Source organism: Thunnus albacares, chromosome 10 (assembly GCF_914725855.1).
Source record: "Thunnus albacares chromosome 10, fThuAlb1.1, whole genome shotgun sequence".
Lineage (NCBI taxonomy): Eukaryota > Metazoa > Chordata > Actinopteri > Scombriformes > Scombridae > Thunnus > Thunnus albacares.
Window position 1 is genome coordinate 23,474,371 of NC_058115.1, and position 25,351 is coordinate 23,499,721.

General features: G+C 37.1%; 2 protein-coding genes across 2 annotated transcripts; both read right to left on the minus strand.

The window, feature by feature from the left end:
• Positions 1 to 382: 382 nt before the first annotated feature.
• Positions 383 to 9,699, minus strand: smyd5 (SMYD family member 5). The gene is made up of 13 exons (XM_044364619.1): positions 9,567 to 9,699; positions 7,969 to 8,077; positions 7,608 to 7,747; positions 6,060 to 6,181; positions 5,585 to 5,654; positions 3,422 to 3,526; positions 3,113 to 3,175; positions 2,673 to 2,743; positions 2,434 to 2,540; positions 2,161 to 2,217; positions 1,940 to 2,034; positions 1,412 to 1,482; positions 383 to 999 (listed from the first exon to the last, which is right to left on the minus strand). Exons 1-13 carry the CDS (start codon positions 9,657 to 9,659, stop codon positions 849 to 851), a joined length of 1,254 nt encoding a protein of 417 aa, XP_044220554.1. The 5' UTR covers positions 9,660 to 9,699; the 3' UTR covers positions 383 to 848.
• Positions 9,700 to 12,199: 2,500 nt separating this feature from the next.
• Positions 12,200 to 23,147, minus strand: sfxn5b (sideroflexin 5b). The gene is made up of 14 exons (XM_044364593.1): positions 23,020 to 23,147; positions 20,210 to 20,278; positions 19,478 to 19,555; positions 19,231 to 19,257; positions 19,067 to 19,121; positions 18,948 to 18,973; positions 18,733 to 18,786; positions 18,134 to 18,190; positions 17,477 to 17,542; positions 17,013 to 17,103; positions 15,830 to 15,945; positions 15,495 to 15,580; positions 13,893 to 14,010; positions 12,200 to 13,629 (listed from the first exon to the last, which is right to left on the minus strand). The coding sequence occupies exons 1-14, from the start codon at positions 23,074 to 23,076 to the stop codon at positions 13,552 to 13,554; spliced, it is 978 nt and encodes a 325-aa protein (XP_044220528.1). The 5' UTR covers positions 23,077 to 23,147; the 3' UTR covers positions 12,200 to 13,551.
• Between the last annotated feature and the right edge of the window lie 2,204 nt (positions 23,148 to 25,351).

Genomic DNA, 25,351 nt, shown 5'->3' on the forward strand with positions numbered 1-25,351 from the left:
AAATTTTAATCCTCTTTCTACAGTCCTCTAATGATAAAAATGCCTATTATTTAACCATATGCCCAATATGGGTGTAAATACCCTCAAATATGCTTAAAGACTATTTTTGTATACCTTTTAAGTTGATATGGTGAACGTGTTAACGTGCAAACATGTGCTTATTTACAAGTCCAGCAGACACAGAGCAACACTGGCATTTATTTCATTCATGTTTGTTTCAACCTGATGAATGAAAATCAAAAAAATTCCTTCTTCACCAACTCCTGAGTGAAATATCTGGCTCTTTGGCTGCTAAATGCTTCACTATGTTCACCAGCTAGTCACTAACTTTGTCTGTCTGCAGTTCAGTGCTGTATTTTTTTTTTTTTTTTTTTTTTTTTTAAGAGCTTGTTCCCTGAAAATAGCTGCCTGCTGCAACTGGAATCAACACTGATGAAAGCAATGAGATTGAACTAACACAATGAGCTGAAAGACACTATAAAGCTCTATATAGCTGCGGGGAATTGCAGGTAAAAGTCAGCACTTTAAACATAATCACACTCGTTTTCATGTAAAATCCAGTGTGCTGGAGTAAAGCTGAAACAACAAAAAAACATCACTGTCCCAATATTTTTGCACTATACGCTTTAAACACAGACACCACATTTAAGGAAACACTTTCCGTGGCTGATCCCTGGCACTGTCTAAAAAACAAAAAACAGAAAAAGTGAAATGTTTTGGTAATAAGACATTTTTCTACACGACTAACTCATGATTTGGTTTGGTCTTTATTCTTCTGGGCTTCATGTTCGCTTTAGCATGGTGGCAGAAATGAGGAACAGCAGAGAACAATATGGGCAAGTCTTTCATCAGACATCTGTCATCTCATCTTCCATCTCATCCCCCTCTGTTTCACCTTCTGCCTCGCCTTCTTCTTCCTCTTCTTCCTCTGATGTCACATCCAGCTCATCCATCTGGGAGACGCACTTTGGACACGAGCAGACAAACAGGTAGTTCTCCCTGGGAAGAAAATGTTCCGCCAGTCACTAACAGGAGCAGAATTAATCAAAAGCAGAAAATCTGGTGCCGTGTGAGGGCAAATGTTTAATACAGCACTGTAATTAATACTTGTGGTGTAATTAATACTTTCAATCAGCTAGTGTGATATGGGGGGCCTACGCAGGATCACACCACCAGTCTGGAGTGCCACTGCACCTTCTGCAAACTACCCCCCTACCCAGTGTTGGGGGTGTAATTCAAAGATGGATAGAAATCATGTTGATCAATGAGCAGCACAAACCCAGGAGTAGCCATCAGACCCCAAACATCTCTGCCTCCAGACTGCCTGGAAGGCTTTTTATTGATCCAGATGGAATTTGTAACAGTATGACCCTCATTCAAGTGATTCATCTGAGGGATTTCAGCTGTTTACCTCAGAATTTTGTGTCTGCTATGACGGCTTCGGTCCCGCTGACAGCAGTCCAAATAACTGATGCAGATCTCCTGAAAATTGAAGAAAACAAACAGTTGAACTGGCTGAAGAACCCCAACATCAATAACAAAAGTTCCTGAGCCTAAACGTCCTCATGACATTTTAGTCCCACAGACATGTTATTGGTATATTTCAAACAGTAGGAATAAGTCAGGTGTTTCTAGATGTTGCCTCATGCAGGACGTTGCTGTGTCCTTCCGTCTCTCTACTGGTGAAATGTTACACAAAGCGCTCCTGTCTTAGCCGGCATTCAAAGGAGAGCTTTGCTGTGAAAGGCTGCTGTGACATTACTGTGCCGCGCAGATGCAAGGCTTCTCAATCTTTCTGACAGCTTGACAAACCCACTCCAATCCTCAAAGTCTCAGCCTTCTAATACCGTCTGACAAGGGAGCACACAAAGCTAGAGAGTGATGTCCCATCTATACCAGGCCAGAATTTATCACTCCAAACCCAGGCGTGTCAACTGACCTCTCCTGGCTTGATGTCACTAAGGGCACTGAGGTGAAGCAGGAAATTGTTGTCGGGGAAGGACGCCTCTGCGTTGGGTATGCAGCTGTGGTTACCTGCAGGGGTTAAAGAGGCAATAAGGCAAAAACAAAAGGGGGTCATCAGACAGCCTGTTGAAGAGAGTAACAGTGTCTTTGAACTGAAGTGACAGCGCTCATAACATGAACATCATCTGCACTTACATGAGCTTTGAAGCAGAAAAAGTCCAGAGCCCTCACAGTTCAGAAAGTCTCCCGTTTCTACGGAGAGAAAAGAGAAATCATGCACATGTCTGAGCTTTGTTGACATCTGCACACAGGCTAAAAAAAAATAATTCCAGCAATGTCATTGGGTCAAATGTGCAACATAATAATACAATAAACACTCATTCCTAAAATATGACCATTGCAAATCAGCTCAGTTGAATACAAAAATAATTTACTCAAAATACTGCAAGACTGAGATAAAACTGTGACCTTTCTCGATGTCCTTGTACAGCTGGTCAATAAAGGAGTCCAACTGCTCCCTCTGCTGGGCGGGAAGCTCAAATGCGTCGCAGGCATGAACCCACTGACTTAAGGAACTGAAATTTGAATAGAAAAACAGAGCACAAAAAGAGAGAGTACATTATGATCCAGATGGAGATGCAGAATAAGAGCAGAGTAAGATCTGTTATTTAAAATCTGAAGCGAAGAACAAGAGACGTGAGTGTCACCTGGTGCCGATGCCTTGCCCGTTGGTTCCCACGAGAGCGAACAGAGAGCGGAAACCCTCAGGAACAAACCACTGCAAATGTAATCATAAATAATATATTAATCATGTATGCCTTATTTGATCATCAATTGCCAATTCATTGACTAATCAACTTTTACCTCTACAAAAAGGGTTTCCTACATAATGATGATGATGCAGAAAATGTTTTTAGCAGAAATACCATCAGTATGACACAAGGAACCCTTCAGATGACATTTATGTAAAAAAAAAAATTATAATAAATTTAAAAGTAGGTCAACATTTAAAAATCAGAGAACTGTCATTTTGCATCTCCGAGCTGCTGTAATTAGCTGCCCTGAGCAACAACCCCTGAGACATTATTGGCAGCTTTTTTGTGCTGCACAAAGAAACATAGAGAAGTCACATTTGAGCCCTACTTACCCGACTCAGATGTTCATCATAAAGTGCTGTTTTAAAAAGGCTGTGTAGCAAGGCCAGCTGCCCCTACAGAAACAACGTTGAATAAATACATTCCACATCACAGAAAACATACATCATAAACACAGGTGGCCTCAGTGGGAATTGAACCTGCATCAGGGGGGAGTAACAGTCATGCTTTGCTCACTAGGCTGTAAAGAACGACGATTACCATAAGACCATGATATTGTCTTTGAGCAGCCAGACTTTATACATTTTGCACCTGAACTATTTCCTTTTTCCAGCAAAATAAATGAAACTATGGTAACTTACTCTGAACTTCTCCCCCAGGAGCTTATGGGCGATCTCCTCTTCCTCGTTAGCAGTCCGGTTGCAGAAGTGTGAAAACAGCTTCTGCCAGTGTGCTTTGTCTTTAGCCTGCACAAGAAACATTGAGTCACTTAGTTATTAAATTGTATTTTATTGTTAGTATTCAAGATTCCTTTGTTACGTGTGGCTCATTTTTCAAATTCTTCTTTTAAAAAAGATAATAGAGGGTTTTTTTATTTTTTTTTTAAGAAAAGGTCACCTGTTAAATTGGTGTGAATTAAATTACTGGCAGTGTCAGCACATGAGTAGATGGAGATTCAGGATTTCTTAGGAAGCCATTTGTTAAAAATCTTTTCCCAGGAGGGCTGGGCGATAAAACAATCTCAATACGGGATCGCAATAAAATTTATGTCGATAACGATGACAGACTTTGGACATTTTTTTACTCAATATGGATATATCTAACAGTCTATCACACAGCAGAAATAAAGGCGACAACAGCCAGTCAGTCTGCAGTTTTTGGCCTGCACGTCAAAGTACATGCTCATTTCCTACTGTAGCAGACGAGGCTATGCTAGTGCTATCGTTAGCAGGGCAACAACTATCTGGAGTGCCCTCCATGTCTAAAATAATATTAGCTGAAAAAAGCTGCTCTAACACACGGACATGTCTCTCTGGTAAAGACATTCAGTCTGCAGCTGTGGAACAGTCATCACATCGTTTTAACGAAGCTGCTTTGACTGAGAATGCATAAAGCTAACAGCTAAGCTAGACTAAGCTCAAAGCTAAGTAAACAGAGTGGCAACGAAAGGCTGCTGACTAACACTAGTGTCGTTTCATAGAGAAAATTAGCCAATCCAATGATATGTGAACTAAGCACAGAAAAAAATATAGGCGGTAAGATAAATTAAGAAGTTACAACAAAATATATATAAATATATATATATATATATATATATATATATATATTTATATATATTTTGTTGTATATATATATATATATATATATATATATATATATATAAATAAAAGATGTAGCATAATGACTTGATAACAATTTTGCACTTTTTACCTACATTTCTAACTCTAAAACAATTGAGAGATGTAAAACCAGAACATAATTGATATCTTTTAAATTTAATAAAGAGTGTATGAGTATGTCAGGGCCTTTGTGATCCACTTGTTTATTTTCTGTCCTGGTTGAACCTCTGCAAATATTTGACATGTTTGCTGCCAAAGGAATTTGATGCGATAGTAACCACAGCTTTTAGTTTTATTTACATTATTTTAATAAGTTACAAGGTCAGCTCACTTCGATTGTTTTGTTACAGCAGATAAAGGATGTTTGCAAAGTTAAGTGTTTACATTTAGACGTTATTCAATATATTCACAGAATACGTTCTAAACCAAACCATGTTTGCACAGTTACATGTTTACATTATGTTATTCTATTTTTTATGTTAATTAAGTATTCTAAAGTTTCACTAATGAACCATCTGGTTTCTTCAGCCTTCAGTCATTATCAGGATACTCTTCAAACTGGCAGCATTATCAAATTATATAATATGGAAAAAATTATCATGATCATATTTTTTGCCATCACCCAACCCTAGTTTCCAGAATGAATCCCAGCTTCTGTTACCTTGAAAATTGCCTCAGCTCCATCTAGCACGGTATACATCATCCCTAATTTGTTCCCCTTTATTCTAGATTCACCGCGCCACGTTTAAGATTTGAAAATCAATACGTGTGTGACACTATGCTTCATTTACTATAAGTTGGGTGACATCCACAAGAGGAAAATGTTAAAAAAAAAGTCCTCTCACCAGCTTGTCTCCTGTCAAAAACTATTCACACATTCAGCTGTCTTATTTAGGGTATCTGTGTTATTTGGGGCGCAGTCAATTTAAAGCAAGGTTTAACACCATTAAATGCAATAAAAATAAATAAAAATGGGCAACAAAAATCTAATTACATGCATGTTTTGTCTTTTTATGGCAAGATGTTTGTGTTGTGTTTTTTTAATATTTTTATAAATAAATTAATATAAATAAATAAATATAAATTCTTTATATTTTGCAAGATAGTTACACACAACAACATAAAAAGAACTTCAAATAATTTATACCTGAATACTTTAGGTGCTTTAAGTTAGAGGAGACTCACCTGTTTGACAATGGCTACCATTCTGGCCATGAGCATAATGCTGGAGGTCTCTGGGGGATAATGCATACTCCTGAAGAGAAGGCAAAAGATCTTCATTAAAAGGTGAATGAAAATTTAAGAAAGAAATCAGTGCACTCAGGTGGGTTTTGCAATGAAAAATAAAAAAAATGAAATATATATGAAATTGGCAACGATTAATATTTATTTCTTTTTTTCTTTCTTTTTTTTTTTTTTATTGGGTGACTCCTCTTTGTGGATGTACAAGATGCCATGATTTATAATTTTTATGTATGTTTGCCAAACTGTGAATAGTTTTTTAAAAAAAAGGGGGAAAAAATGTTTTTCTTGTTGGTTTTGGTTTTAAATTTCTGATAAGGCTGAGCTATGTAAATGTACAGAATTATAAATTATAAATAAACTCTTTGTTCAAAATAATAATAATAATAATAAAATAAAAAATAAAATCCTCTCTTACCTCCATGCATCTTTAAGCTTGTTGATGGGATGGTCTGGATCTTCCTGGGATGGACCCAGACACAGAACCCGATGGTACTGGTCTGCTGCTGCCTGCCGACACTCGCTGCTGCAGTACATCACCTGCAGAAGGAGACGGGTTTATAAAACACTGCAAATAACAAAAAATAAATGCAAATCATCTCAAGAATTGGATGTAAACCTTTACTAAACATGTATTCAGCCATGGTTCTCTATATAATTGCTTTAATGTCCTTAATCACTAACTGGAAAGTACAGCCAACAACTACTGTGTGAGGATGCTGTAACCAGAAAATTAGTTATATGGTTTAATATTCCTTCAAAAAGGGTTAATCAGATTTGTAGCTAGGGGTGATTATTTCACATCTGCTCAGCTACATAAAGCAAATCACAAATGAATTATTCCTAACAGATTTTTGTAAGATTGGGCATTTGAAGAAAAAAAACTCCAGGGAGGAAAAAGTCTCAGTACATATCACAGTTTTATATTCATTATCTTTACTGTTACGATAACAAGGCTTCTTTCCCCCCATTAATGACACTAAGTAACCTTTTTCTTTGTTCATATCAGGAAAGTCTGAATAATTTCCTCAAAAAGAGAACAACAATCACAAGAATATATTGTGTTTTCTGAACCCATTAGAGAATAAAGAGTTGATTTGATAAATCTTTATCTATTTTTAACAATGAAACTGATGGAGCTTCATACAGGACAGGTTACATCCAGAGGAATGATGTACTTTGTTAGCAGATACCGATAGAGCTGCAACGATTAGTCGATTGAAAGAATATTAATCTGCAACTATTTTGATAAATCTATTCATCTTTAAAGTCTATTTCAAGCAAAAATGCCAAACATTTTATGAATTTGATGCTTTTCCTTGTGTTACATCATAGTATGTTGAATATCTTTGGGTTTGGGACCGTTGGGCGGACAAATCGAGACACCAGCTCGGGCTTCACAAAATTGTGATGAGCATTTTTCACTAGTTTCTGATATTTTATAGGCCAAACGATTATTTGACTATTGGAGAACGCAATTGGCAGATTAATCAATAATTTAAATAATCACCAGTCGCAGCGCAAACACTGAATTAAATGTTATTTGCTTTGGTGTTGAAACTCGGCCTGTTTGCCACTGCAAATACACAATACTGTAAATACATAATACTGTAAATACACAGTCAGAAACCACGTGTAAACTACTGTCTTTGTTTTTCATGTTGGTTAATATAAAAAATAGACAGATTGATTGGTATATTGATCCATACTACCAATACTGGCCTCTAAAAAACGATCTGCTAGTCACGCCGTCCACCGCAGATACAGTGTAGGTTCCTCCCTGACCACAGCCGGTTTAAAATCAATAGGTTTTGTGTCTTACAGTATATTGATCCTTTTTATAAAGGTTTTCTTCAAGGAAAAAAAAAAAATACAACTTCAAAGTTTTAGGGAATTGAAAAAGGTAGAAAAATAAGTGTAGACCTTCATCTGTAAAAGAGGGGTCTGGAGCCGAGAGCGGACCCACCTGACAATGAGGGCAGGCCTGGTGCAGCTCCGGTCGAACACAGCAGAGCTCAGGGTAAGGAAGGCTGAGTCCAGGGATGCCGCTGAGCCTCCTTGCATTCTCCTCAGCTGTCTCCAGAGCACGTAAGCAGTACTCACACGCTGTTAAAAAAATAAAATAAATTAATAAATAAAAAGTGCGGTGAAGGACAGAACTGAGAGAATTGTTGATTAAAAGATATTAAAGTTTAATTCCAGAGCAAACTTCTACAGACTATTGCTAATGTATTATCTCAGTCCTAACCAGCACTTTCACTTCACTAAAATGTGTGGTTTTTTTTATATAAATACAGATAACATATGGCAGCGTGGAGGCGTCTCACCTTTATATTTGTACAAAGCATTCCACAGGAACTGAGCAGAGACCAGAGGGCGTTCAATGAAAATGGTTTCTCCCTTCTTGATGCTTCTTTTAGCGAACAGACCCTTGCCCTTAAACAGGAATGACAAACCATCGCTGTTACACACTGTCTGACAAAAACAGCAGCCTCAGCTTCTTTTAAACTCAATTACAGCAGAATCTATACACGACTAGGTAATTAGTCCATTGTAGAATAACAAAAGGAGATGAAAGAGTTTTTAAAAAATGTCTCATCTGTTATTTAAAGCCTCCTTCCAGTCAGAAATGTGTTTTTTTTTTCTTGTTCAGGTGGAAGTTTGAGCTTCACTGTGCAGCATTTTACACTAGAAGGCTGTTTTCACATTCAAGTTTCTCTGTGCTCACCTTAAATCTGAGTTTAAAGCGTGAACCTACGGGCATGATTTGTGACATCACAACTAGTCTGGAGCCAATCGTGGTCCAGTATGCAATTTACACAATTGTGATGTGGAAACTTGAAGCCTCCAGTGCACAAACACTGAGAATTGACTTTACAGTGAACAAGGAGACATCTTGTGTCCAGCAACTTTTGAAATTCATATTTCAATTTCTTGAAATGAGGGAGGAGCAGTAGATGTCATTTTAAAGGATTTTTAACAACCTGGAGATTTTCTGGTAACAAAACATGTCAGACACAATTTATTATTTCAAGCAGATAAATGGTTTTAAAACATGTCTGTTGGGATCTTTAATCTAAACACTGTGAAAGAAGTGTAGCACAGTTAGAAATGTATTAAGAGATCATCTGTAAGTGCAAGAAAAACAACTTTTTCCCAACTTTTATATCAGCTTTAATTTCTCAATCGTTGTCTTTCAGTCCATTAGAACCAGACAGGAGAAGTTTTTCTCTTTTAGTGTAACTGTGTTTGTTTAAAGCTCTTCTCTCTCAGTCTTTAGCTTTGATATAAATAAACTATAAATAACGTGATTTTAAAGTGTACCTTTATTTCAATGCATATTACACAGATATTAGTGGTTTGTACTGACATGAAAATACCTTCTTTTCTTCTGAGTATTGTCCAACATACAACTCTTTGTTTAAATATAAATAAAAGAGCGAGCTGCATCTAATTATTAACACTTGGAGGACAGCTGGTTCCTTAAATACATCTGAAATCCCTTTATTAGTAATAACAGGGTATAGGCAGGAGAATTAACAACATATGGAATCAGATTTAGCTGATAAGCACTTTAACATTCACTTATTTCATGCACAAAAGCCTTTAATAGGTTTTATGGTGTAAAATAAGGGATGCAGTTCCTTGTTCCTTTAGTTTTCTCTGCACAGTTTTGATTAAAACGACCAAATTAAACCAACAAACGTAAAAGTTTCTGATCCTTTCGCACAATAAACATATTTATTATTATCCGGTGGTGTCAGAAAACCTGAAGTTCAAACAATATCCAGTTCCTGCATCACTTTGTGAGCCCATCAGTCTGCTGAGCTGCAGCGGCTGCGGCTCACATGTGACTCAGACATCTTCATTCAGCCGCACGTTTGTCAACAAGCGTTTATTTCTGACAAACTCTGATCCGCCTTACCTTGATATTGTCTATAAATCTGACGTCCACGCAGCTGGCAACTTTGCCGGGGTCCACGCAGAGGGAGAACATGTCATCCAGGGGAGCAGCCATGTTTTTCAGACGACCTTTCCCCTTTCAACCCTGACACTGACGCTTTATCTCCGGGAGACGCAGCGGCGACCTCTAGCGGTGGATATGAGATAATCACTGACACGATATCCCTTCAAATACCAATTACTTCATGATTTACCCCTGGACACATTGATGCAGTGGTTCTCAAACTTTTTCACGTCATGGACCCCTAAACTGACATAAATTAGACCATCTGACCCCCATCTGATGAGATTTTTGCTTTTAGATGTTTTATTACAGAAAGTGTATGAAACCCATGACCAAAACATTCTGTCATTGTATTACTTATAGCTGGATTTATAGTGAAAATAAATTATTCCCCTTTTTTCTGGGGACCCCCTGGAACCCTCTCAAGGATTCCTGGGGGTCCCCGGACCTCACTTTGAGAACCACTGCATTCAGGGTTTTGTTTGGGAGCCAGAGATCCCTTAATTTGTCCATTCATTTGAAACAGCAAAACCCAAACCCCTTAAAACACCTCTATTTACTAATTAGGCACAATTAAGGCGTACATAATCCCTTAATTATCACTTTAATGAGGTATTAAGAGGTTCTTAAAACACAGACAAAACACATTAAACTGAAAACCTCTTAATTATCAATTAATTATGATTTTTTTACCCATTAAAAAACCCTTTAAATGGACGAAAACTCATGAAAACCACCCCAGAATTTCCCCCTTAATTAGAAAATTAAGGCATTTTAAGGTATAAATTAAGGCGTAATTTTCATGGTTTTTGCACCATTTAAAGAGATTTTAACCCCTTAAACAGTGAAAATACCCATTTAAATGCCTTAATGCCGTGAATCTGCTACAAACGGTCCAAAATGCGGCTGCAAGACTGCTAACCAGGTCCAGCAGGATGACTCACATCACTCCTATTTTAAAATCTTTGCACTGGTTGCCCATTCATTTTAGGATTCATTTTAAGGTTCTTACTATTACATATAGAGCCCTGCATGGACAGGCTCCAGAGTACATTATGGAACTTATCCATCCCCTAGGTCACTCAGGTCTTCCAACCAGGACCTACTGGCTGTCCCTCGCTCACGGCTGAAAACCAAAGGTGATGGTGCCTTTGCATTTGTGGCTCCAACCCTATAAAACTCTCTCCCTGTACAAATACGGTCAGCGGACTCTGTTGAAGCTTTTAAAAAACTATTGACCCATCTTTTTAAATTGGCTTTTGTGTCTTCTTGGATTGTTTGTTTGATTGTGTTTTTTATTTTTATTTATTCATTTATTTATTTTATTTTATTTTATTCTAACTTGTGGCACATGTTTTTAAAGTATGTACACTATGTTTTATGGTCTTATTTTCAACTCTTGTTCTTGTGAAGCACTTTGTGAATTTCATTTCTGTGAAAGGTGCTATACTAAATAAATAAATAAAACTTAAAGTATTTTAATTCATTACTTTATGGTTAAATCAATGTATTTTTAATTTATAAAATTAAGGGATTCTGTTTATTGTCTCAGGTGTATAAGAAAATAAAGGTATTTAACTCCATACTATAACACACTGTCAGCACTCTGTTTATAGAGAAAGCAATGTCATCTTTAGACCTTAATGCAACATTTAGACTAAACGGCCTGATAGAACTTTTGATGATTTAAAATACAGCCCTCATAGCTGACTGAAATACTGTATATTATCATTTTCAATATGTTTGATAAATAGTTCTTTAAAATAGGTGTTTTTCAGTCACAGAAATCAAGACAAATAGGAGAACCATCATTATATTTAACTTTTTCCATCAGTGGACACAGTTCTACTAATACAGTTCAGTGCAATACTGGAAAAAAGAACTTAAGAGTAATCCAAAAATGTAATGTACATTAAAATGAGTGAACCCCCATGAGAAAGCTACCTGAGCCCAAGTCTAAAAGAAAAAAACAAATATAGACGATGCACTCCGTTAAACCATTATAACCCTCAGTGAAAGCCCAATGGCAGCTAAAAAAAATCATCCTCTAGTAGCAGCAAACAGCTGAAGTCAAATATACTGAGAGCTTAAAAACATTAAAATATTTGGAAATAAAGTCATCATAAAACAAAGAAAATGGAGAAAGAGTATTTATTATATATTTTCAAATAATATATAATAATAGACAATTGTTTTACATTATTTGATTAGCAAACATTTCATAAATCTTTAGTATCAGTAGAGTTATACAGTACAAAGAATTAAAAACACTACTTCATCATTAGTAGAATAATATTGTGCAAAATAAGTAATTCATTAGAATTACAACAATGGTTTAACAAACAGTCAGAACTGGAGTAAAATGTCCTTCCAACCAGTTAAGAAGGAAAATCAATATATTTGGCTAAGGTAAGAAAAAATACGAAGACAGTAGAACGCTGTATGTTGTTTCACATTATTAGGGTTAAAATACTTGGTGTGTAATCAACTGACATTTACCAATTTTAAAAAGTGTGTAAAGGTAATATACATCTACAGTACAGTCTCCACGTTTTACGCTCAAAACTCATTTGACAAGTATAGTTGTTACATTTTCCCATGTATGTCAGTCCCTCATCAGTGTTTTTCTCACTATATAGAATATATCAGCACTGCAGCCTGGTCACAGTAGAGTTTCCCTGCCCTGTGCAATCACATGATAGGTAGACATGGTCCCGGCAGATTTCTAAGACTAATATATTGGTATTTATTGCAGTGTTTCCCACAGGTCAAAGATATACTTGAGAGGAAGCTTTATCTCAAAGCTCCTTCTGACAAACCGTTTCTTTCACAATAAGACAACAGGCTAGAATCCGACCCATAAATCAAACACACATGTATAACCCAATATTAGATTATTGCAGATATACTGAGTATACATGACGGCCAATGAGTAACAACAGACCTTTGGGCAGGTCTGATGATGCAAAGGATAGAATTAAAGCAGCTATAAACAATATTCTTCAATTAACATTGTATCACATGAGTACTCATATATGTTTTCTCACAGACGATCATCACCAAACGCGGCAGTTGCCATCAGCTCTTATGAGCTTTACAGAATCTTTCAGCTCACAGTTTTTTTTTTCTGGCCCAATACTTAACTCAGCACTCTCATCAGCGTCCTTTGTGGCCGCAGCAGGCAGATGTCTTCAGCAAAAAGACTCTAAAAACCCACTGTGCACTACCCGCCCAGCACCAAACAGACATAATTAGCGACTAGGTGATGAACACAGTGGAGCATTTAGCAGCTAAAGAGGCATAGATTTTTCTTAGGAGTTGTTAAAGACCAAAAAAAGAGGAGAGTGAATATTGGACTGACATTTGCCTGATGGCTAAAAACATGACTCCAATTGAAAGCTAATGTTGCACCGGATCTGCTAGATGTGTAAATAGGCAACTGTTTGCTAACAAGTACATCATATAGACTAAAAAGGTGATGATATGTAAGTGTAATAGCTTGTTTTTCGCTTCCCAGAGTGGCCAAAAAAAATCAGGTATTGCAGGTTTAAACTGTATTAATGAACTTTTGCCATTGTGAAAATGGGTCAAAATATACTTGAACAACCATAACTATACTTGGTTGGTAAAGTATTAAGTATAGCCTTTGTGTGAGAAACACTGTATTGTATATATTAAAATAAATTTAATGCTATAAAACTGATTTTAAATATATCATCATTTCTATATACAGAGCTCCTTCTTGCTCTTGAGCACAGCAAGAAAGGGGAAAAATCTCAGCGATTTTTAAGCTCAGAGGAAACCTTGACTGGACAACTGGTGGGGTATAAAAACAGGTTGAAAAACCCTGTGTTGGTACACAATGATCCAAAACCTGTGGACAGGAGGGACCCTGGGGTTTTCACAATGCAGCCTCCTCTCCTCTCCCACACTACGCCATCCATCATAAACCCTTGTTGTAGGTCACCACCTTGCAATCTGTTGCCATGGCGATCTCCGGCTCAAGGCGAGACACCTCAATCTTCAGAAAAAAAAAAAACAACAAACAAACAATGAAGACTGAAGGTAAAATTTAAGCTCTACATCTCTCTGAGTCTGTCTTTAAGCCTTGAAAATCAGTCTGACTTTTAATTAGACGTGGGAAGAGGTGAAGTCAAGCTTGTGGGCCGGGGCTGTGCATGTCAAGCGGTGTATATGTAATTTGAATTTCTTCCCAGCTGCTCCCTGAGCCATCTGGCCTTGAATCAGCGGCGGAAGCAGTTGAACTGACATTATATACTGTACCTGAGACATCTGGGGGAACAGGCTGATGGCCACAGGCAGGGAGAGGCCGAAGGTAACCAAGCACACGATGCTGTGGATGGGCAGCAACAATCTGCGGTTGCTCTGCAGGAATCGCAGCCTACAGAAGTGAAGATAGTGATAAAAGGAAACATGAGCCTGCTGTGTGGCTCGATCCCAGATGACTACTGCAGAAGCTGGGAGTTATTTTTGGATCTGGAGAAAAACATCATGTACGGATTTGGGGGAGCTATTTCACACAATTAGTGGGTGGGAGATTCGACTGTCTGTGTGAAAGTTCCAGTTCTGTGTATAGTGAGTCAGACTGCCAATATCCTCTTTAATTAGACAGTAAATCCAAAAATTCTCCTTCCTCATCTTCATCAAGTCTTTTTTTGTATTTGAAAAGAAGTTGTGCTAAATTATTACATTTCATTATTACATTTTTTACTTGTTCTCTGGCTGCAATGACCTCCTACTGAATGAATATATGAGAAGCAATTTGGAGCACAACATATGTTGGCTCTTGGCCGAACACACACAGATATTTATAGTATTTATAGACCAGGGTTAGGGTTAGTACACAATAAAAAAGAGGAAAACATGAGAATGAAATGCTTCACTATCCACAACTGCCTTTGAAAATATCAATTTAATTTATTCATATTTACTTAGGAGCAGAATAATGTTTATAATTATTATATTCTGGCATTTTTTGCCAAGATTCTGGTAATAATAGTTATACGCCTACAAGTAATGTGTTTTTTGTTAATCGTGCTAGAAGCTCTAGGGATTTGTCTGTCGTTCAGTCCACCACTTTGGTCTAGACTGAAATATCTAAACAAATACTGGATGGATGCCACCCTCTTCCTCAAGCATTACCAGCAGGTGAAATTTACTTTGGTTTATGATCATATACCTGCAAAACTAACGACATTCCCTTCATCCTCAGCTGTACTTTTAGTTCTGTGCTAATAAGCACATGTTAGCATGGTAAACTAAGATGATGAACATGGTAAACATCTGATTAACATTAACATGTTAAAATTGTCACCTTGAGCATGTTAGCATGCTGACGTTAGCGTTTAGCCACTACCACAGCTGTAGACTCTTGGTCTTGTTTTATATGTTTTCATTCTGATCAGGTTCTAATTGATGGAACATAATAAGTAGCCAAAAACTTTTATAGTTTTAAAATGGAAAACATTTGATTTATTCCATTATGCAACCTGACAAAAAGCCCATAAATTATAAGCCTTTTAGAATAATGTTTTTGATTATCAATTAATTGTTTAAGGAATTTTTCAAGCAAAAATGTCAAAAATTTACTCATTCCACCTTCTCAAATGTGAATATTTCCTGGTTTTCTTAGGATTGTAAACAGAGTATCTTTGGTTGCTCAAACAAAACAATATTACAAGACGTCACCTTGGTCTCTGTGAACTTGTGATGGGCATTTTTCACTATTTTCTGATATTTTATAGACCAAATGACGAATCCATTAATCGAAAAAATAATATGTAGATTAATCAATAATGAAAATAATAAATAATTAGTTGCAGTTATTTGGACAGAATCCCCACAATGTACTGTAACTCTACAAACCTCTCTAGGTAGGACATGATGATGGGGGGCAGGACAAAGATTGGCATCGGGAGGACCACACGTGTGAAGGCGGTCTCCGTGATTGCCTGGGGAAAGAGATGAGAACATTGTGCACACGCTTCATTTCAAATACTGCAATGAGTTGGATTTAATTTTCTCTTTCATGAGATCAGATGGGTGCTGAGTGATAGGAGCTGAGCAGGAAATGATGCATTTTCCCATTATCAGCCACCATCACATTTGCAATTCACTGAAAAACAGCACACGTCTATGGTATAAACAAATTCAGAGCAGTCAAGGAACAAGCACGCTGAGTATGCAAAAAAGCCACTCACATGTCTTGCAGCAATTTTGGAGGAGCCCACCACATTCCCATTGTTGTCCAGCACATCAATACCTTCAGACAGCTCATTGTGTCTCATCAGGCCCACGTTACAAATGTTTGCACTAGCTGAGGATAGAGACAAAAAGGCAGCTTTTAGTTGTTGAGACATTTCCATAAGACAAGAACAGACGTCGAACACAAGTTAGTGATAGTTTAGAGGAGAGAAATTTTCTTTGAAGAGGACTATCATGTACATTTCCAGGTCTATATTTATATTCTGGGGCTGTGCTGGTATATTTTAGGATGATTTCCAGTTAAAAAAAGAACAGAATTTATTTTATACTGGCTCTAAATGCAGCCCCTCACTTCAGCCTCTGTCAGAAACAGGCCGTTTTAGCTCCTGTCTCTTTAAGGCCCCCCTACCGATGAGCCCACTTTGTTCTGATTGGTCATCTCCTGGAAGCTGCCCCTCGGTAGACTTACGGCGACTCAGGAGGCAACGTAACCATATAATAGCAGTAGGATTTCACTTGTTTTTCTCGATCTTCACTCGAAATGTCAACTCCTCAAATACATATGTACATGTTCGAGACAGAATCTCATCTGAAATATGCGAGTGGACAACGTGAATAACCTTAGCAAAGGCTACAGACGGCCGTTTGTGGGCATGTGCAAATGGTCTGACGTCAGTTTGATGGGGAAGTAGAAGTAACTTTGCAAATGGAGCGTTCAGAGCAGGCTGAAACCCCTGGGCTTTTGACTTGAAGGCAAATACATTCACCTCAAGTTTTGGACCTTTGACCGTGTTTAACATAGACCTCTGACATCATAACGGCATATAAATGACAGAAAATCACAAAAAGCATGTTATATCCCCTTTAAAAAAATCCCTTAATTGCAAACCACTTAAAGTAGTCCTTGAAAAATAAGTTGATAAACTACTGCTGGTGTGCAGTTCAGTGCAGTAAAACACTATAAAAACCTGTGTAAAATAACTATTTTCACACAAACATTAAATTATTGTCTTTTGCAGTCAACAAGCTTTGAAAGTTGATATTTATGACATTAATTCTTTGATAGAGAAAATAAAAAGAATGAAATCAGAGATTTCATGTTGTGACTCCAACCACCAGGGGGCTACATAACGACCCCCCATGATTATAACTGTTACACAGGTTCCTTTGAAAACCTACCTACAGCTGGAAATGGGACAAATCTTTGTATTATCATTCTGGTGGCAGGACTCAACTTGTTGGCCTTCTGAATCAACACATTCAATCCCACCTACAAAACAAAACAACACTTTAAGATATTACAAAAATAAATATAACAACTTGGGCAAACCACATCTGCCTTATAAATTAGTTCAGTTTTTTGTTAATTTTTTCTTTTTTGTTTTCAGTAAAAACCCATAAATTTGTTTACTGTGTCACTATTTATTGATTAATTTTCCAGCAAATTACACTGTGTATCACGGTTTCAATACTGCTATGACAAACACGACTGCTACTGTGCAGTGTGCAGATATGAATCAGCTTATGACTAAAGACACAGCTCTCAGTCATAGTCAGGGAACATTCACAAAAAACAAAGTTTAAATCTAATTTCTGTAAACTTAAAGAGGATATTGATGTCACTGAAGAAGAAACACACTCACTGCAATGGACACGGCACTTGACACTGCTCCAACGTAGCCTTGAAGAAACTTGGATGTTGGTGTAGGCTAAAGAGGGACAAAATAAGTGTCATTTCATAGCTTTATACACTTTTAAGACAGAGAGTCAACCTCACGTGTCCCCTCAAATATTTGAGATTGGATGGCTTTAGAAATTGTTTAATTCTATTTTCACAGTAGGTGTTTTAATTAGCCTTAATAGTACAGTATATGAACAAAAGTCACTTTTCTTTATGTGTTTATTCGTATTTAACTCGGCCTGCTACACACGCTCCCCATGCATATTGGTTCCTTCCAGCTATAGAAAACACTACGTAGCAGCAGCAGCGGAGCTGGTAGAGCTGCTCAGCTGCACAGCTGTGGAAGTCATGTAGAGTCGTTGCAAATTGCAGTTGTGTTAATGGCAGTGTGACGTATGAATAACCAATCTCAGCTCACACCATAAAACAGCATGACTTGAATGAAAATGAGTATAAGAATTACTTAGTTTCAGAATTTCCCTATTTCATATAAAGTGACTTTATCATCAGTGGTTACATCTTGGTTTGCTGTGAACATTAACATATGCATTGGGAAACTGTGTCCCCTCAAAAATATCAACTGCATGACGCCCTTGACAGAGATTAAAGTAGTTCCTACCTTTGTGGCGTTGCGGTTGGCATAGTTCACGCAGGCATTGTGACTCTGATTCAGCCACTGTCGGAAAGAAGGAAGGAAATAAAGGAGGGATGAGGCTTATGAACCCAAGCAAGAGGGAAGGAAAGGACAGAGGGCAGCAGGAAAAAGAGAAAAAGAGACAGACAGACAGACAGATAGATAGATAGATAGATAGATAGATAGATAGATAGATAGATAGATAGATAGACAGACCGATAGATAGATAGATAGATAGATAGATAGACAGACAGATAGATAGATAGATAGATAGATAGATAGATAGATAGATAGATAGACAGACCGATAGATAGATAGATAGATAGATAGATAGACAGACAGATAGATAGATAGATAGATAGATAGATAGATAGATAGATAGATAGACAGACAGATAGATAGATAGATAGATAGATAGATAGATAGATAGATAGATAAGAGAGAAGCACCACTTTTTACAATGTGCTTATTCTAGTCTATAACAGGTGGGAAAGCATTGCAAGTACACAATAAAAAGTGCATTTACCAGATGTTCAAAATGGGATAATAAATGGTTTTACGATACATATGTTAATTTACAGTACCTGCCATATAATGGTAGACACCACAGTCTGATTTGGGAGAAGAAGGCCAATGACCTAGATGAAACCAGGGAATAAGAGCTTATTTTTGAGGCAAAATAAGTCCAAAGTTTATTTCATCTATCCCCAAACATGAGCATGTAAATGGATATCTGTGTAGCCGAGTCAGTTTTATGAAACGCTTAATGATTAATGTACGATATTCATATGGAACTTACAATTGGTGTTCCAAATGGTACATAACCTGCACAGTGGAGAAATGGTTTTCAGTGTAAAAACGATGACAGAATGGACCAAATTTAACCACTTAGGCAAAGATCTTCATCTGAGGTCGTACCTGACATTCGAAATGGCATGAAGATCTTCTCTCCTGTGTCAGGATGAATGATGGCCTGCGTGCAGAGAGCATGACATCATCCTCATGCTACCAGGAGCTCAGAGACTTGAATGCATGGAAGTGCAGTTAAACTGATGTAACTTATGACTTGGTGAGTCACTTACCTGCTTGATCTTTTGGGCTTCCCACAGCTGCACAGATACACCGTGCAATTAAAGGAAAAGAAAATCAGGATTACTTTTACACAGCATTACTTACTATGAGACATTCATGAGCTCCCCACTGTTACAACAATTACTTAATAATGTGTACTATGTTTTCTGTATTTGATATTCAATCAGAATTTTGTGTTATAACATTATACTGCAACATACTCTCAACTGTATCACATCAACATCAATAAAAACTCACCTGAAGATCAGAAACTCCAGGTGGAAGCGAGCCATGTTTATAATCATCGAGGAGTTTGATGCAGTCTTTCAGCCGTTTCTATGTGAAAACAAAACATTGCTTATTGGAACATGAATTCAATGGCAAGAATAAAGCTGGGTATCATTTTCTATACTAGTATTGTTACCACACAATGCTTTTCTTGATACCTTACTGTGAAAAATATAAACAAGTTTATCTACAAACCCTTTTTTGTCATTTAATACAAAAAGTCAATGTTCTTTTTAGGACTGCAGATCATTTCATTATTGATTAATCTGCTAAATACTTCCTGGATTTATTCATTCATTGTTTGGTCTTTCAAATGTCAAAAAAAAAAACATCTTAAAGTGTCATAATGACTTTTCATATAAGTCAAACTAAAGCAGGAAACTTTTGAGAAGCTGGAAGCAGCAAACTCTTGGCATTTTTGCTTTAAAATGAACTTTTAATCAGTTATCAAAATTGTTAATAACAATTTTCTGTCAATCAGTTAATCGACTAATCATTTCAGTTCTGCAAATGTTTTATGTTTTCTGAACACAAAAAATTGTCAAAAATGTAATCTAAATAAGGAAATACTTGATTTTTTGTTATGTGACACCTTCCCGTACAACAATACTAATACAGATATTCTGGTTTGATATATAACACCAGACAGCAGTGGCAGCTTGTGTTAATAATCAACATGTATGCAGTATCTACAGGCTTTACCTCGGAAACAAACAGGGTGCTGGGGTCAATGATGTCAACAAAGTGCCTCAGACGGCCGAGGAATGAACCCTAGAAAAGACAAAACATGTGACAAAGTTAATTCTTAATGAGAGCTGACACATGAAGATAGAAAAACATCCTCCCTTATGTGAATGGATAATTTCTACAGAAGTCCCCTGAGCTGATTTATCATTGCTAACTTAAGTTTCTAAAAAAACACTGTTCTCTCTAAAACCCCCTGCAGATATGAAGTAGTAGATATTTATGTATTTAAAATATCCCATGTAAGCACAATTTATCGTTTCATATATTGTTATATATATTCAACAGGGTTGTAGGATACCAGAAATACAAGCACAACCACAACCCCTTAACTGATGTTTGACAAAGCTAAGTACCAAAAACTGATTACCTACTACTTTACATAAATCTCATCACATTATATTCATTAATTTAACAGTCAAATAATATTCTCAGTAAATTTTACCTCTCAACACGATGGTCTAAATGCTGTTTCAAAGAATTCTGCATACTGCCAGGAATATAATACTGGTAACACCAGATCCCTTCATTTTATTATAACTTTTCATCAAAAATAGTCACTTTTAGCAGCAGTAACTCTAAAAAAATCCAAAATAAACTCCTTCTCAGGTCATTTAAATACCCTAATTCCTGAAACAAGACTGAGTACATGAGCTTGGTGTCCTAAATAGCAGCTATGGCCTGATCTCCTCATCTGTCATTGAGGACACTGTGGAAACCGTGAACCATGAGATGCAGTTAAAAGCTCCCAATCATTAATAAGTCAACCTTTGAGCTTCTTCACAATGTACTGTTCCCAAAAGTAAAGAGGAAACATCCATGAAACTGGAATTCTTAACCGTTATATTCTCTGAGGTTAAACATCTGACACTAACTGCACAATTATACAAAACACAGCTGAGATGTTGAAGGAAAACGTTCCCCTTTAGAAGAACTTTAGCGAAAACACCCAGAAAGTTTACATTTACTGAACTCCCTCCTCAAAGTGAAGCTCTGAGCTGCTGGTCCTGTTTTCTGTTCCCCTTCACTGTCTACATCGGCATGCCAATTGCTACGTGTGTGTGCCAACTGTCTGAAAAGGCCCTATAGAGGTTCATGCCAAGAGTCTCTTTGGCAAACCAGATGGACAAAAACATGGCAGCTTCAATCAGATTCCCTCTGAGACGTTTATCAGTTATGAAGGCCGGGCGGCACGGTGGAAAGACAGTGGAACGAACCTTTTCCTACAGTATTTTTAATTATCATTCCAGCATCGGGTGCTAATTGAAAAGACTAGAGAATGAAGATAAACCATCTTATCTCTGTGTTTTCTGCCATGATGCCATTTCTCCATCACATGTCTCCTCCTCTGACAGGCCATATGTGCTGCAGTGCTGTTTTGTAAGAGTCGTGTGGAGAGAGGATCCATGTGAGCTTTAATTATGCATGAGTTTCAGCTCCCCGGAGAGTACACAACAAGGCTAGCAGAGATGGAGCTCTGAGGAGAGCACAGACAAACCGAGCAAGATTTATGCTGATTCAAGGACTGGCCTAATTTTCACTGCTTTGACGCAAGGAAGTGGAATTATTAAAGCACCTTTATCAACCCTGACAGGAACTGCAGGTGCCAGATGGAAAAATAAAGGGGTTCAAGGGGGTCAGATTGAAAAGATTTCCTACCAATAACTATATATAAGCTGATAAACAAGGATGAATTACTCTCTTCCTGTTATTTAGGCTTCCTGTAAATCATATTATATCCTGTGTTAATTGTGGTGTTCTGTCACAGTTTGGCTCTAAACAAAAGACAAGTTGCTTCCCTTTGAGCTCTTTGTGTTTTTACAAATACTTTTATCCATGTTGCATATTCACATCAGCTGAAACCATGACAGATCAAAAAAGTTACTTATTTACTTACACAATCACAATAAATAAGGACTTTGCTCTGTGCACCATCCGGTAAATAATTGTCTATAGACGCTGTTTAATAAATAGCACTGAACGAAGAAGTGTTGGAAATTTAAATGTAGCTTCACTAACGTGAGTCTCTGCAGCCTCTCGGTTAATGTGCCATCCGAGTTGACTATGAAGGTCACATTATCTTTCAGGGCTGACCAATGCAAATGAATTTCTGAAGACGGAAAATTGAGTAATGGGCTTCAGATAAGGACGGACAGCCCCATTAATCTCGATCACAGGTCTGAGGGGGGGAAAAAACACTTTAGGCTGTTACTTTAAAGTGTGATTTGCACTGGATTCATGTGCAAAATGATGCGCAAATAGAGAGATGTCTTATCATTAATATGTGAGAGCTGCGACTTTACAGACAAAAAGAAAAAGAACAGAGGAAAAAAACAAACATAATAAGATATTTATGGTGATAAACTGACTTATAAATGACAACTGCGTTCAAATTGAAGCGAAAGATCCAAATGTGTGATATAATGTTGCGCGGAGCGGCGCCGAGGCAAAGGCTGTGAAATCTGTCAGTGTGGAGATGATAAACAGCGATAAGACACCGCCTACTGATCATTACTCCCACTAATAAACCATTAATAGCCTCGAAACTGACCCAATTACGCGCAGAAGTTCATTAACAGTTGGAAGTTGTTGCAGTTTTATAACAGCCAACAAAGAAACGGATCGCTGATCAAACGCAACTTTCGCTACAAAGTGGTAGCATCCAGAGCAGAGCAGAGGAGAGGGGAGGATGGGGCTGTTTTTCACCCGAAAAGCTTAAGAACAAAATGTCATGAATGCATGCTTAACGGGGGATAATGAATACTCACCTGGTCGTATCGGGGTCTCCCGAGCTGGAAAGCAGGACACTCTGCAGATTCCGCCATGACACCGAACTATTTATTTATTAATGAACTGAATCATGACCGGATTTCCAAGTAGAGCGAACTACATTCAATGTGTAACTATAGTGAAGCAATGAGCCGCTACGTCTGTTGGGATATGTAGTCTTCTCGTTTGCGTTAACACTGGCAAAGTTGAAGCGCATGACTACACATCCCAAATAATCGATAAGGTGAAAGCTATTGCATAACTGTTCCGATTGATCTTGGGAGAGATAACACAGTTAATGATATGTGAAGATGTGTGGCCTGAGGAAAGATGATCATCCCTGGACTGATTTCAGGTGCACACATGTGTGAATTGATGATTTTTTCTTAAAAGAAAAAAACATCCAGGAGCAAGAAAATGTGATTATCTTTTCATTACACCGGAGACTTCCATCACGCGCCCGTCATACAGCAGCCACGAGCTTTTCAAATCGACTAAAGTCTGTTATAAGTCTGTAATTCACATTATTATAAACCCTAGACATATACTAGCACTTTTTTTATCCATGACATCCACCTAAAAGTGCATCAAAAAGCACAAAGATGAAACACAGTAAAAGTGCAGCATAAAAACGTCAGTAATATTTAATTACACAAAGAGGCCAACTCATAAAAGTGTATTCCAGCTTCATTTTTAAAACTATGTACATTCTTAGCAAGAGGCTTTACACACTTACAGACCTGTTGGAGGGATGAAAAATGGAGAGACAACTTTTCTGTTTTTACATCTTTACCACTAACCTTGTTTTATTTTCTGAAAATATACAGACTGACTGAAAGGGGAGTTTGCAAAAATCTTCAGGGTCTTAAAACAAAAGGAGTCTGGTGCTTTTTATTTATTGTTGCACTTCCTTAAAGTTGGGGATATACAAGGGACATATTATTTAAGAAAATAGTCAAACTCATTCAACAGAAGCAAAGATATAATAAAAAAAATATATATATATGTTTATTTGTAGCACCTTTCAAAGCCAGTGTTATTAATTGCATTACACACAACAAACAATAAAAAACAGAAATACAGGAATAAAATCAAAGGGAAGACATCAGTAAAAACAAACATTCAAAGTAATTTACATGAACATAAGATAATTATCTTAACCGCATAAAAGTTTATAAAACATAGAAGAATGTCATGCATAAAAAACATCAAAATTAGTTATAGGTTAACCAATAAAACTGAGTTTTAATAAGTAATAGAAAGATGAAAGATAGTGTTCAGTGAGTCTGATTAGATGGGTCAAGCTCCAAATAGCTGGATCCTACAATTCCCATAATACACCAAAAGTCATCTTTCATTAGAGCTTCTCTGCCTGGTGAGTTCCCACATCTTTCAAACTCTACTCGCAGGCTTTCTATCACAAATTTGAAGTCTCAAAGCTCAAATTGAGTTCCTCCAGAGCCACAGAGGAAATAGTAGTATATCCAGTGACGTGTAAACTGATCTTTATGTGTATAGTTTTGAGAAGGCAGGGTTAAGTAGTATAGCAGTACACAGGCAATATGTTTACTTAATTTACAACAACATTAATTCTAATAAATGAAACCACAGAGGCCACAGATCTGGATATCTGGTGCATCTGCAAATTCAAACTGTGCAAGGAGAGGACGGGATCCATGCTGAAGGAGTGCTCTCTAGTGGAGAGAAATGAGTGTTGCTACAGCAGATATTCAGCGTGCAGGACGTTATGCATTAGTTATAGTCTTACGGAGGTCTACTCAATGACAAGTCACAAACTTTCTTTAGTTCATGTGCACTTTATTTTATTACAGTACAGTTCTGCGGTCATGTAAAGCATTGCAAGTAGCTACAGTGGTACTAGTGAAGTGGCATTAGAGAATATATTATCATGACAAAAGTATTTTATAGAAATAACTTATTATAGTCTTATTTACTGCATCAGGGCTTTATTCCTACAGTAGCAGGTTGCTATTTCAACAAAACATTGCATAACGGACAACAAAACATAAAAATATACTAAAACATTCTCATTGGCTTAGCCTGCAATCAGAAGAGAGCATTTAATGAACGCAGTATTTTGTAAAATAAAAAATAAAAACAAAACAGAAAAGAAAAGAAAAATGCAAACAGTAAGTCTTCATCCTCTTAAATCTTTTCTGGCAGAGACATGAATATTGTTCTTTTGCTTATCATCCAGCAACATTAATGCAGAAATGTCTTCTTTTTATAGATTTCACATTGCACAGCAGCATTTTAGGACGTGTTGCTATATTTTGTAGCATTTCTTAAACACTTTTTCAAAATAGCTCA

Bases quoted from the DNA above. Each gene is read 5' to 3' on its own strand.
- sfxn5b (XM_044364593.1), bottom strand. From the start codon at position 23,076: ATGGCGGAATCTGCAGAGTGTCCTGCTTTCCAGCTCGGGAGACCCCGA. The intron at 15,946-17,012 runs GTAGGTTTTCAA...CTCTATCCTCAG, and splicing joins TGTCCCATTTCCAGCTGTAG to CTAGTGCAAACATTTGTAAC. The intron at 13,630-13,892 runs GTACAGTATATA...TTTTTTCTGAAG, and splicing joins TGTTCCCCCAGATGTCTCAG to ATTGAGGTGTCTCGCCTTGA.
- smyd5 (XM_044364619.1), bottom strand. From the start codon at position 9,659: ATGGCTGCTCCCCTGGATGACATGTTCTCCCTCTGCGTGGACCCCGGC. The intron at 5,655-6,059 runs GTAAGAGAGGAT...CCTTCTCTTCAG, and splicing joins AAGCTTAAAGATGCATGGAG to GAGTATGCATTATCCCCCAG. The intron at 2,035-2,160 runs GTAAGTGCAGAT...TAACCCCTGCAG, and splicing joins TTTTCTGCTTCAAAGCTCAT to GTAACCACAGCTGCATACCC.